Consider the following 14,917-nt stretch of genomic DNA (forward strand, 5'->3'; position numbering starts at 1 on the left):
ATATGAACCAGTGATTAATACTTAAAAATAAGATTTTTGTGTTGTGGGAAAAGCAGCTGTTGAAAGGAATTAATTGTTTTCTATGCAAAAAATAATTAAGTAAATAAAAATTCATTAGTCTGGAAAAGAAGTAGCTGAGGTAACTGTGTGTCAAAGTTATGTAAAAAAAAAACAAAACAAAACACAAATCAGAGACAAAGATTAGGAAACAGTGGATCACTTGCTCTTTTCATATAAGGACCAGGAAGTAAAAGACAGTAGGAAGGAAGAAGGAAGGAATGCATTTCTCTATAAAGCAAATTCAGGCTTAGTAAGCCCCCTATGCCAGAAATCATTGGAGGTGCAGGAATTATACTCTATAAATAATTTTACATATTTCCTCTATTTTTCTATTCTCTGTAGGGCATCTACTGAGGACAAGCTATTTTGCTAGATGGTCCTTTGGTCGGAACCAGTGTACTGAGCTGGCTGACCTTCAAGTTTTCTGTCTGCTAAACAGCTGTCGCTGCTCATGTTGAAGTCTCCACATCATACTTCCAAAGCACTAAAAAATTTGGCTGTTTAGATATCATCTCTGCAATCATCTTTTATCCTCTGGTTCCCTTCACACGTTTGGCTTTACGCTGAGACCGCCAACAATGTTGCCAATTAATGCCAATTTGTTTGTAACACCTGTCCATTAAGAAATGGATTGAACACAAATATCTCATGTTTGACAGAACACTGAACAAGAATCAGGTTGTAATGACACATAATCACTACCCATCTGGGACAGCTGTGTACTGTTCACTTGAAGGAGGTTCTGATTCTGTACCCTGTTAGCAATACATTGACGTATGAAGGACAATGTAGACTAATGCTTTGTTGCTTTTTAAAACAAGTATATAACAACTCATTATGGGGCCATCAAAAGTCATCCCATAAGTAGGAGTCCAGAAAGTCCTCCACTAAGTGGGAGACCTAATCAGACGTGACTCTATAGTTAAGATTCTACTAGGAACACAGGAAGGAAGCCAAAAGATCACAGCTGGTGGGGACAGTTGTTTAGATCTTTCTGTGATACGATTTGCAGAGCTCAGGAAACTCAGTTATTTTACCTCAGTTTTTTTGCTGGTTTGTTTGTTTGTTTTCACACACACACCCCCACAGCCCCCATCCCCTGGTGCTTCTGAATCCTCCCTATAAGTTTAGTTTGCAATTTCTCCTAGGGCTGCGCCTTGAAAACAGGCACAGTGGTATTTTATGTTGACATATTGTTCTTGCTTTAAACACGGGTTTCAGGTAGGTTGAAGCTGGGTTCATTCTGTTTAGGAGTCTGAGATACTCAGGGTCATGTGACTCAGAATGCTTAAGCTTGCTCGTAAATATAGTTTTCACCTCATATTACAAATACTACCTGGTTTGAAGGAAGGCCAGTCTTCAAAGTCTTCATAGTGGATGAAGGACTATAGGTGGAACAGCAACGTATCTATCACAAACATTTTTATACCACGATCAAGCAGAAAGGCAACAATAATTGGTATAGCTTATTCTTAGAAGACTAAACCAATTATTAGCAATGATTGGACAGGCTGAGGGAGTTGGGGCTATTCAGCCTGGAGAAGGCTCTGGGAGGACCTTATAGCAGCCTTCCAGTACCTGAAGGGGGCCTACAGGAAAGCTGGGGAGGGGCTTTTCACCAGAGAGGGTAGTGATAGGACAAGGGACAATGGTTTGAAATTGAAGGAGGGAAGATTAGGTTACACATCAGGAAGAAATTCTTCACCATGAGGGTAGAAAGAGGCTGGAATACGTTGCCCAGGGAGGTTGTGGAAGCTAACTGTAAATGTAGACAGTGCAAATGATTTCACAAAAGACATACTTGTGTTGTATAAGAATTTGATTTTCTACCAAAACCCAGTTATTTGCTGAATTGCATCTTTAAAGGCTTCAAAAGACTGGCAAGACACACACTTGTAAACTTAACTTTCAACTAATATATTTTAATTTATATGAATTATATTTAAAAATTCAATTTGCTGTTGTTTTGTGAAGACTGAAAGGTAAAACAATCTGAAAGGAAATAAATATCAGGCGTGATACCCAGTAAGAAAAAACATAACCTAAATCTTGTGATTATGTCTTGTGTCCTGCAAGACCTTTACAAATAATTTGGAATTCAACCATTTTTTGCTTTAGTGGATTTATTCTTTCCAGGGGTATTATTAAAGCCTTCAGCCTGTTCCATAAACTAGTACTTCTACCCAACACAGTGTACGTAAGAGGCATGACTAATTCCAGATTACTGTCTTTGTTGAAACTGGCTCAAAAAGATATTATTATGATGATGCTACTGTTTATTTCTTGAGGTATTTTTACTATTTCCACTTTTAGTGAGCATTGCTGAGAGTTTCTTAGAGGAACATAAAACATACCTCTGTAAATATGCATATGAAAATGCTAGCAACATTAATATATTTTATATCTATATATTGAAATATTTTCCTAGTAAAAACAACTTTCAGCTTGAAACACTAAAATACAGCTTGTCATAGCATCTTTTATTTAAGCTATAGCAGAAAAACTTGGCCAGTAATTTTTAATGGATTTTGGTAAAAGCTTTTAGAGTAGTAAATACTAAAATTCTTGCATCTTTTTGGTGCAAACTGGAATGCATCTTGTCAAAGGTCCATTAAAAAAAATATGACAGCAATGTTATTTATACTCAAAAGAAAGCCATCAACACAGTATGCTTTTCAAATTAGGCAGATTTCTCTGACATATTTTCTGGAGGAAGAAAGAGTTACATAATTTCTTGCAACAGCACCAGCAACCATTCAACTCACAGTGAACTGGATGAACTCTATAGTTTTGACAGGTCTATGACTGAAGTACATGTGTATATTGTATGTACACCTGCAATATACATAAAAATAAATACATATAGAGGTAGGATTTGTTTTCAGTGGATCAATGAACTGACCTGACCAATGCATGGCTGAGCATTAGTTAATACTTACTCGAGGAAGCAACAGGAAGCAGAGGCTGTAGAGTGGTTGGGGAAGAAACCAAGACAACTCCATTTACCAGTAAGAGTCTTTAATTAGCTTTAATAGTGGAACAACGCAATTAACAAGTGTTAAGCTTGGAGCAGAGACATGAGTGAAACTCTTGAAATACTCAGCTAGAGAAACACAGTATTGAGACATCTACTGTATCTAAGAGTCAAGTAGAGCATTTGACTTGTCTCAGAATTCAAAGGGATTTATCAACAATATCAAGATACCTGGGCATTCCTTTGATCCAGCATCACTTCAGGAGAGGGTCTGCGTTTATTTACTCTTAATGGAATGCTTAGATGCAGGTGCACAATTCTGTGACAGCTTTAAGAAGATAGTAATTATCTGGTGAAGTATGCATCACCAAATTATTTAATAGATAGAGGAAACAAGCTCTTCCAGATGAAGTAACAATTTGGACAAGTAATTTGATGTCTTTAAAATTCAGTGAAAGCAGCTACTTTTAATTATACAGCTCTATTCTACATTATTTTAATTGACAGACATTTAATTAAATGGGAAGAAGATGAAACTGCATGTGAAACAAGGATACTATCCCTCCTTTCATATCACAGATAAGAAACACTAATTTAATTCTAATGCTGCATCACGTGCATGCTTTTGAAATTTAATGAGTGCTCTTGCAGACATTTAATATTTTTTAATTAAAGGGTGGTTTTGCAGACACTGAGCATCTATATATGTTGTTTACAAGGAAAGTCTGTGCAGCAGTATGTGTTAGGGACTTACACTGCCCTATTCTCTGCAGTAGCTATGCATATAAATCCATGGGATTACTATTCCACCAGTGAAGAACAAATTAAAAACATTTCAATTATATAAGTTTCTCTTGAAGTGATTTACAATGGAAATATTAATGAATATTTCATTACAGCTGTGCTGCTAGGAGTTATTACATCATTTTTTTTAAAACAAGTAAGGTATAAGTCTGGATAAAATGTTTTTAGAGAGTAAGCATGGACTATTTGACAGAATTTTGCACCTTTTTCTTTAATTTGTTTCCCTTGGGCTACTATGTAATTGGTTCCTGAATAACCTCAACAACCTTGCCTGGGACACCTTTCTAGATTTATTTTTCCTTGGGGATATGGGACAGGGAGGCAGTTATATTAAATTTCAGCACAAAAAGCAGGAAGTAATTATGACTCTTCTCAAATTGTAATGGCAGTCAGAGATAAAAACCCACTATAAAAAGTATGTAAGCAAAAGAACAGAAAAATATATGTTGAGATTATTACTGTGCTACACTATACATTCAAGTGTACCTGGACTTCAGCTATTGCAGGCAGCTTTTGGTAGCCTTTTGTATCCCCAAACAGAGCATGCTGTCCTTGCTTAGAAAAATTAGGTCAAGGTTACGGAAACTCTTTGAACTTCACACAGTGTGCACATCCCTCAGGATTAATTTGAAGCTTGACTCTCACTTGAATAGCTAACTAGGAACTCAGTGTCAACTTTGTTGCAGGAACTGGTGGAATGACACTGAATGAAACTTTGTGCATTTTTTTTGTGTCCTCAATTTTCCTATCCTTTTTCGCTATAAACCATTTATGCAATGTACCTGAATTGCTGGAGTTTATCTATTCTAACATCAAATGTAGAAACAGGTCATCGCTCTATGGTTTCCACACTGATCATTAGCAGGACATAGTATTTGGGACAGTAATCGAACACTAACTGGAACAAGAGTGTTTTGTTTAAAAAAAAAAAAAAAAAAAAAAACAAACTATTTTAATTAACTTGAAACTCCTGCATAACTGGAAAGGTGAATTGACTTAAAATGATTGTAACAGTTGTGACCAAATAACAGCGCTAATTTTTCATTTCATCAAAACTTTGCTGTAGGTCATATGGGATTTTATTGTTCACCTTAGCTTCCTGGTTAGCAGCAGGCTTTGGTTCCAAAAATGCTTGCTGCTGACTTTTGGGTCTAGAAAATAAGACAAGAAATGCAATGAAAACCAGTTTGACACAAGCAATTCTATTCTATTCTATTTCGTATTCTATTTCAGGTGGAATCTTGTGGTGACAAGCTGTGGGAGGGGAATCAATATGGAGAAGTTAGATTTTATCAGCAAAAAAAAAAAAAAAAAAGAGGAAAAGAAAGAGAGAGAAAGAAAGAGAAAGAGAAAGAAAGAAAGTTTGCTTTCATTTCTTCCAACACTTTGGATTCCTCATTTAACCTTAAATCTCACTAATGCTACTGCATGTATTTCCATTTAACCAAGGGCTTCTGATACTCCCTGCTAAGACACATGAAAGATGACAGCTTTTTCATCGCCATGTTGGCAACAGGTGAGAAATGGTCATAATTCGTTTACTCATACAACAGAGCTTCAACTTCTCTTTATAACTGAGGTCTCATCTGAAGTGGTTAATTTTGCACATTTGTAGTCATAGGCAGGAGAACAGGTAATAAGAGAAAAGCGAGATGATTTTGTTCCAAAAATCAAACGCAAATTTAATTATTCAACAGTTCTCATTCTGTTCTCCTGAATATCATGGGCTAAACAGAAGAGCATCATTCCTTAATAAAAAAAAACCACTGTTCTCCAAAACTACTTTGTCTATCTGTGCAAATGAAAGTAACTCAATGCACTCGGTGCAACCTACAGAGCAATACCACTCTCCCTATAGCAGTTTCCTGGTGACTAGTCAGATGAATTGCTCCATCAAGTAAGGAAAAGGACTGCAAATATTTCAATCACAAGTGTAATTGAAAAAGAAAAAAGAAAACACATAAGGTTAAAGAAACTTACCCAATTTATATCAGAAATTATTTAAAAAGGAAAATAAAGTGGGCTCTCTGTCCTAAGACATTTTCTTTTTACTGCTGCTGCAAACTAAAATAAACACATTCCTAAGAGCTATGAGAAACAATGCATTCATGTGACAGGGCTGGGTAAGAGGAAAATATGTATAATTTTTAAAAAAATAAACCAGATACCTAACAAATACAAGTTACTGTTTTCTACTTGGCATATTATTTTCATTCTGAACCTGCTGCACTTCCTTCTGAAAGATAAATAACAAAGCCGTAACCTTTTATCTGACCTTTCTTGCTCTTTGACTTTTATTCCAGTGGAAACAGACTTGCATTTAGGCCAGTCCAACTGAAAAAAATGAAGCTGTCTTCTTTGCAGGCGTGTGAATATCAGGGTAATGTTCAGTATTTTAAGTGAATCGTTTTTAAACTACTATTAGGTGTCATTAAGCAGCAAATACTGTTCAGTATTAATTTAGTTAGCAGCTAGTAAGATTTTATTTGTATTTTCAATGCCATATTTCCTTTTACCAGCTTTTCTTGACACTCTTAAGTTTAAAAAAAAATAATAATCCTAAAACCAAATTTGACTTTACTGGGAAATTAAACAAGCATTTAATTTCTGTGCAGAAGAAACAATCAATCTGATTAATCAGGAGTTAAATATTAGAAGAAATAAGTCTACTGAAAGGATAAGCAGTGATGGGGGAGATCAAAAGATAAGATTTTTAGAGATACCTTTTACTTTATTGATGTCACGAAGTCCTAATGAACTCTAATCAGGATCAGAAAAACACAGCACTTTTGAACAGCTAAATCTAAACTAAGCAGTTTCTAAGCATTTCCCCAACAATTCTATGGTATTAGAGTGGGAAGGTGTTATTTAATAGGCTTCTTCCAGCTTCTACTGCTATGATTTTTGAGAGGTGTAGCAAGAAACAGAAATTTGGATTATTTTTCTCTGTAGGTGGAAAGGAAACAAGTCACTCAATTTTTATTGGAGAAAAAGGTGCACACTTTTTTTGCAGTGTGTTTATTGTATTTCATAAAAGTGCTCAGCACAGCAGCAGTCTAAAATTGAAGTATAGCTAGCTATGCCCATCTCTTTTAAGTTCCTCTTCAGCAACCAACCAGAGACATGGGGATGATTACTTTCACAAGACTAACCAGGGCTGTACCTCTAAGTAAGCTTTGTTTTTGGTATTTATTACATTAATTACATTTTATGCATGTATATTACCGAATGATACACTGAACTGGAAGTCAATTTAAAGTTATATTGCTTTTGTAATGGAAGAGAAAGTAATGGATTTTCAGATCAAGAGTTGGCAGTCTATCAGTACCACATGTGAAACCATTCTAACAGAAATGGTATTGATCTGAAATCCTGAAACTATTCTTTTTTAAAGTGAGCTACTGGATGATAAAAATGAAGAATAAAATAAAACTCCAGAATGATCAATAGTGTGTTGATACTGAAATGGAAGACACTACAGGAACATTCAAAAAATAAAACTAGTGAAGCTTTCAGATGTAGGGCACCAGTTCAATCTCAGTGTAATGGTCAGGTCACACACTCCACTAAAGTATCCATCAGAATAGCTTTCACAGAATCACAGAACTGTTCTGGTTTTAAAAGACCTTTAAGATCATAGAGTCCAACTGTTAACCCAACCCTGCACATTCCAGTGCTAAACCATGTCCATAAGCACCACATCTACACCTCTAGGAGTGGTGATTCAACCACCTCTCTGTGCAGCCTGTTACAGTGTTTGATAAACCTTTCAGTGAAAATGTCCATTCTAAAGCTATCCTGGCATAACTTGAGGCCATTTCCTCTCATCTTATCTCTTGCTAGAGAAAAGGTACTGACCCCAGACCTTGCTACAACCTCCTTTCAGGTATTTGTAGAGAGTGAAAAGATCTCCTCCTAAGCCTTCTTTTCTTCAGCCTAAACAGTCCCTTCACAACTGCCTCCCAAAGGACTCTCTCAATCGGTCTCCAAAACAGTCTCGACCCCCCTTTCTTGCATCCTCTTCCTTTTTTGTTTTTACACACTTGGGTCCTAATCATAGGAATTCTCTCACTCTGGAACCAGAACTACCATAGACATTAAACATTTAGCATCCTACTGGTCCCACCAAGAGGTAAACATCTGTATTTTTTCTTTTTCAAGATTTATTTTATTTTTTTTTACTTGGTGTTGAAGTAGGCAATGCCTTTTTTAAAAAAACAAAACTTCTACATTTAACAGATGAAAAAAAAACAAAACTACCAAGGAAAAAATACTTTAAAGCAATTTAGAAAAAATAAGTTCCTGTTTAGTTTCACTTAACCAACTAAACTAAAGATACACTGTAAAAATTAGAGTTTCTAAATTACATAAACAATGAGAAATCAGAAAAGCTGGATTTTCAAATGAATGAAAACCTACTACATTCTCCATTTACATTGTAACTATCATACTATGCAAAGGTATCTTAAACAGGAATTTGCTTTATTTCCAGTCTCTTTTTTTTTCTTACCCCCAATTTCTGGGGGTAACATTTGGCTGGAACATCTAACATATTTGGAGATCTAAAAGAATAGATCTATAGGATTTTCTTCACTGTTTTGTAGTTAGAATCCTTCAGGTAAGCAACCTGTAATCACTAGCCTAGAGACTTTCTCCTCTAAATATTTTACAGTCCCCTCTGAAACTCCGCATTGTGTTTAGTAAACCAGATACAGATTAATGTTTCTGCCACTACCAGATACCAAGTATTTGTCACAGTGCCCAAGCACAAAATAATTAGGTGTGAAGAGAGCATTTCAGCTCATTTCTCTGTGTTCCAGAGAACCCTGTTAAAGTGCTATACTGCCAACTGCTCTGATATCATAGGGAGGATGTATATCAATCCTGAAGATGGTATCACATCACATATAACAGATGCTTTACAGAAGAGGTGATAAAGATATAGCTAACACAGGCAAGCTAGCATCAGAACTGAAAATGGTATAATCGTATTAGGCAGAAACAGCTTGATGTTAACATGGCTAAACTACTGTCTATAGGATACAAAGTAGTAACACCACAACAGGTTCTATTGTGTCATGTCAATCTTACAGCCTGAACACAGCATTAGATAAAGTGCCTCTGTATTATTGTTTTTCAGAACAGATGTGCTGAATGACAGCAAATCTTGGTAAAACTGGCCGATTCCTTACCTCTCATTCCTATCTTTTCCTTTACATTGTGTGCTTTTTGGAGCTGTGCTTCTATGCATAAATATGCGTGCATTGTCTAACATGGCATGTTAGACTGTGGTGAGGAAGGTTCATACAACTGCGACACAATCTTACAAGATGTAATACTCAAAGTGAGTCAGATCTCCCCTACTACAGTGATGTTAAAAAGGGTTTTAAAAATCCTTACCCTTACAGGGCAATACCATTACAGGAAATTTCATGTTTGCCCTTCCTTTAGCATAAAAATTAAAATACTTAATAAGAAAAGAAGCAGCACTCACTAGAGGGTAGTTGAGAAGCACTTATAACCACTTCTGAAGGTCTGATCACAGTTCAGTTGCATTCACAGCTTAGTTTGATAAAAGTTTGACCACATACATCAAAAGCCTGCTCGGAATACTTGGAAACTTGCTTTTGCATTTCACAATAATAATTTGACCATTTTTCATTTTGTTTCCTATGATGGGAGATCATGACTATTTTATTAGACTAGATACAAGGTAGATTGTTTTGCTTCATTTGACTTATATGTCATACTGTCTGGTGCATACTCGGCTCCTCACGTGACTATATCAAGCTTCAGAAAAACTAAGTGCTGTATAAAAACAACATAGTACCTTAGTGTTCCCCTTTTTATACTTTCTCTTTTTCAAATTATATTTCAAGCACAGTCTTTTGTGTGCTACCTTGGCAACTATAAATTACTCTGTTACAAGTCTACAAAACTCCAGTCACTTATTTATTTTCATAATGCATAGAATTCTAAGCATGTAATTCCCACAGTACAATCATAACGATTATTGAAAGTTATGGCACACTCACTCAAGCACTTAATATGCATGAATTTACTAAAATATGCTCATGCAATCACCTGACCATAGCACTCCTCCTGTAACATAAGATCTTTGCAAAAAGGACTTTGTTGCAGAACACCTGGCAGACAGGCATTTCAGAATGCTGAACCTTGAGGACAGATTGTGATTCTTAAGCAAGACAACAGTACAAGGTAAATAAAGGTAATAATTATCTGGATCATTAAAAAAAATAAATATTAAAACTTCTTATCTATCATCGGTTTGAATCCCAAGCACTAAGATACAGATATCAGAGCAGAAAAGCATATTTAGATGTATTTATTTCTCATATGCATATAGAGCATTTATATTTTGATATATGTATTTATCAGATGAAAACAAACCTTAAGAGATACAGTGCTCAAAAAAGTACCAGCTTGGGAGAAATCCAACAAGCGCCAGACATTGACATTTCTGGCAAAGTAGGAAAGAAAAGAGAAAACCAAGGAAAGAAGCAGCTTTCACTCCATTCACTGGGCATTCCTTCTGTAAAATTTAATATCCAGCTGAAAGACTACAGCTGTGATTTTTTAGGAGCTAAACAAGTTTTAAGCATGAAGGTCCATGTCCTTGTATAGTTGGTATTTACATTTTCAATCTTAATTTTTAATAGACCAACAATGTTGCCTATGAAAACATCCTATTTTCTTTGACTTGGATGAATAGTATTTATCCTGGAGAAAGAGTATTTTTTTTCTCCTCACAATGCTGCAACTAATTAAATCATAGCTGTTCACTGCAGAAAAAAAAACCTGAATATCCTCTGGACTAAAGCAGAAGATTTCCCCTCCCCCTGTTTGTTTTCCCATTTTCTTTCTTTCTTTTTCATCCTTTCTTTTCTATAATAAAATTTGCTTCAATAATTCATTTTTACATTATTTTCTGAATTCCATGTACATTTCAGCATCTCTAGCTGGACTAAATTCAACAGCACAATACAAAGTATGACAAATATTTAATATTTATTAATTTGCTTACAGTGTTAGTTGAGGTTCCATTTAAATGTAAGCCACTGTCAAAGAGAGGTGATGAAGCTCCACTGCTGTGATCACTGGATGGTCCAGGGGAACCTGAAAATCAAATAAAGAAAAATAATTCCTTATGAATTTTATAAGGACAGTCAGTAAAATGTCCATACATTATACTTTATGTCTAGAAAGAAAATAGGTACCTAGCTATCATTTTATAGAAGCTGTGCTCATGGGAACTCCTTGTATGCTTAGCTGTTTGCAGGATTAAGCCTTTTTTCACTGAGAATGACATATTCAAAACTAAGTAAGAAATTCAGTTACATAAATCCCTTTGATTAAATAAATAAATTTCCTTTTGAGACTTGACAGTCTCACCTTGGATGGTATTCACAATCAAAGCTAGTAAGAAACTCTCAGGCAACTGTAGACCTACATACACTTTATTAATGGATTTATATATATTTTTAAAATGCCAATTACTTTCAAGAAAAAATGCACCTTCTCAAACTGAGAAATGCAAAGCAACCAGTCAACATGAAATGTTGATACTATGTTAATATTTTAAGATTATACAGTTATATTCTTCAAGATACTTTTTCCTTTATCAGTTATGCATCATGATCCTGCTTTAGTACTTAAAAGTGACTCCAGGAAATCTTCAGGCTTTTGTAACATACGATAATGGAAAAGGCACAAAGTCACATCACTGTGTAATTTTCACTTAAATGTAAAATGTTAACCTATAGCACCAATAATATGCAATTACTGTCAGACAGCACTTGGTCTAGAGCACGTAAAATCAGTTTCACAGTGTTATATGAATCACCACTGAAAAGTCACTTCTACCTGAAGAAGTCACTTGATATTGCCTGCAAACCATTTCATACTAATGTCTCTCAAGTCTAACATCACAGAAGTCAAAAAGTTGTTCTTACTTATCATTTTTGTATGTATTTTGCATAGCTGGAAGATTTAGCAAAATGGAACTCAGTTCAACAGAAGCTCATTTTCTCCATGACAATTCTGTCAATTCAGTGCTGAGGTCTCAGAACTATACTCTGAATCCTGAAGTTTCAACACTGTTTTCATTGGGAGTTCTTTCTGTGCAGTGTTAGATAATGTCAGCAGAAGGAACCATTATGTTTTGTTTGGATGAGTCTAAACTAAGCACTGACTTTCGTAGCTAGCTATGACATTTTGTAGCTACTGCTTGTGCACAGTAGACCACAGAGAACTATTTCCAGACTCACAGATGACCACAGTGACTTGATGGAACAGAAGATAATTTCTACTTTTCTTTTTAGAAATAAAAATAATGAAATTAAGAAGGTGACATTAAATTCAACATTGAGGAGTCTGCCTGTTAGGCAGCGTCTCTGGCAGCAGACAACTACAACAGGTCCATGAGTCACACAGATTCTTAAAGTGTAATTATTTCATCTCTCCAGGAATTTGAACTTATCAAAAGACAGGGATTTCAGTATTTTCAAATATCTATATCCAGGTTTCACCCTGATGCAAAATGATGTATTATATGTGGGGTTTTTTTTGGTTTTTTTTTTGTTTTTGTTTTGGTTTTTTTTGTTTTTGTTTTTTTGTTTTTTTGTTTTAAAGTAAACTGACATCCACTGCATGGGAAAAGTAAGATTAAAAGCAAAGCAGCAACTTTCTCTCCTCCCACAGTGTCCCTGCAGACTTACTTTTCAGTTCAGCAGCTTTCTTTGTTTTTCTGAGTCACAATAAACTTTACAGTCTCTCACAGGCTTTTCCTCCTCCAACACTTGATTGCAAAAAAGTTCTCAAGTTTTTTGCCTGCTTCTTGCCTAAACTGCGTCACTCACTAAAGGACTACTCTCCTTCATGGTTTCATTCAGCATTTTAGAAGCTCCCCCTGTATATGTTCAACTGCTTTCATGGAAGGAAGATGCAGTGCTCTGGTCTCTCCAAGGAACTCTGCTTGCCTTCCCACGTGACAGCCCCAGAGCAATCAGGTAGTCTCTCCTCCCTGTTCTCAGAAGAAAACAGTGTGTGCACACATGATATACATGATGCAAAAAATACTAACACAAAGTAAATCTTATACTATCCACTAGTCTAGCACAAGTAAATGAGACTCCAAATCAATATTAGATACCAGGTATCAAACGCTTGAACATTAATTTAAGAAAGATTATCAAAACCAAGTGTTTATATAAAATAAAACATCTGCTATGGGTAACTCCCCCCTCCATGAGTACCATACAGTATCCTGATGGGTACCAATGCCAGGAAAAATTGGTATTTGGTATGTTGTGAGGCTTCCAGCAATCATTACTGCCTAGCTCTCCTCCTATCCCACCCAAGTCATAGTTAGACACCCAGCCTATGAGAAATGATAACTTACACTTTTACAGGCTTCATCTGTCTAAATTGCTCATTCTCACCTGTGGAATGTTTGCTCTTTGGAGAACTCTGGGTTGGGAATAAACTGGTGGTCAAGGAGATCTTTGCCTGATCTGTATCTGAGCGACAGCTGAGTATACTCAGGAAAACAACCAAACACCTTACCTTCTAAGGTAAGAAGAGGTCAGAAAGAGAAAAAGATAATAAGGAATCTGCAGTTCACAAAAGACACTGAGATGCCCCTGGGGGTAGCAGAACTCCAACATAATGGAAAGAAACTTTATAAAGACAACAGGGGATTTCGCACATCTAGTAGTATGTCAGGAAATCACCAAGCTAAATGACACTAAACCCAAAGCAAGACCTCATTTGCAGTGGTACAGATAGGAGTTTTTAATAAATTCTTTAATATTCTTTTTCACAGAATCACTGAGATTTTTCAACTTAAAAATTTAGGTTCTACTCCTGATTTTAATAAAGCCTGGATTTTATTTTTAACTTTAAAAGCCTTAAGATTTCTAGAAAGGTCTCTATTAAAGCTCTGGTCAAATTAGAATCCCATCAACAGGTGGTTGTTTATTTCAGTTAATGGATTACTCTAAATCTCTAAATAATGATCAAAACCCCCAAAATGCAGGACAGCAGACAAATGTACAGAAAATGTCAGTGAGACTTTATAACAATTTGGTTTATGATCATCATTGCTGAATGATACTAGAGACTTCTTGTATATAAATAAATTCTCATGTATCTAACTTGCTAATAATGTCACAGGCAACATCCAATAGACAAAAAGCCCATTCCATTACAACTACAAAATTAAAATGAAAACCTCCTAGTAATTTTTAATTACAACACAAGCTTTGCAACTTCTGAATATTCTGATAATTAGGTATAGCTATCAAAAAAGGAAATTCTGAAGAGAGGTTTTTTACCATAAAACATTCAGAAGAGTCTTCTTAGCAGCAGTGAATCTTATCCAAAAGGGTCCTACAAGCCCTGTTCAACTCTGGGAGGGGTAATAGACTTAGCTCCAGAGAATCTTTAATGATGTCATCCCAGGGCTGATACCGTAATATTCTGTAGCAGGCTAACAAATAACCCTTCTAGCCACTAATAACTTCATGACCCAGGTCCAGAAAATGAAATTACTTCCTTTGGTTTCAAGAAACACAGATCTATCCTCTCTCTAGCTGACAGTAACAATAGAGCAAACTAGAGGCCATGGCGATGAGGAATTATCCTAGCTATGGAGCCAGACAACCCAATGAAGCAGCCAGTTATCAACACTACTGGCCCATGCCATATTCTGATAAAGGCCTGATGACAGCTTTTTTTTGAGAAAGATTTGCATTGTGCAAAATTATATTCCACAGTATTTTATTAAAAATGCTGATTAAATTCCTATGGCAGAGAATATTTGCTATCATAATTTAATTTTCTATTATGGATAGTTGCATAATTGTCTAGTAAAGGCCAAGAGTCCCAGGCAGCTGTGAAAGAGACAGTGATCAATTCTGGCATACCATCCTGGGTTAAGGGCTTCCTCCAAATACAGAAACAAGCAGTCCTTGTCTCAATCTTAAGTGCCAGTTTCATGTCTAAACTCATGCCAAATTCCACATTCCTACACCCTAATGTTCACAATAGTGAAAGAGT

At 35.7% G+C, this 14,917-nt stretch overlaps 1 protein-coding gene across 1 annotated transcript in view; it reads right to left on the reverse strand.

Moving 5' to 3' along the window:
• SNTG2 (syntrophin, gamma 2) overlaps nucleotides 1–14,917 on the reverse strand; it is a 132,516-nt gene that overhangs the window by 60,877 nt on the left and 56,722 nt on the right. The window contains exon 8 of the mRNA XM_009999251.1: nucleotides 10,884–10,975. Within this exon, the coding sequence (XP_009997553.1) occupies nucleotides 10,884–10,975 (92 nt within the window). The remainder of the gene's footprint in view (nucleotides 1–10,883; nucleotides 10,976–14,917) is intronic.

This window comes from Chaetura pelagica, unplaced genomic scaffold, assembly GCF_000747805.2.
Source record: "Chaetura pelagica isolate M959 unplaced genomic scaffold, ChaPel_1.0 scaffold90, whole genome shotgun sequence".
NCBI classification, from domain to species: Eukaryota; Metazoa; Chordata; class Aves; order Apodiformes; family Apodidae; genus Chaetura; species Chaetura pelagica.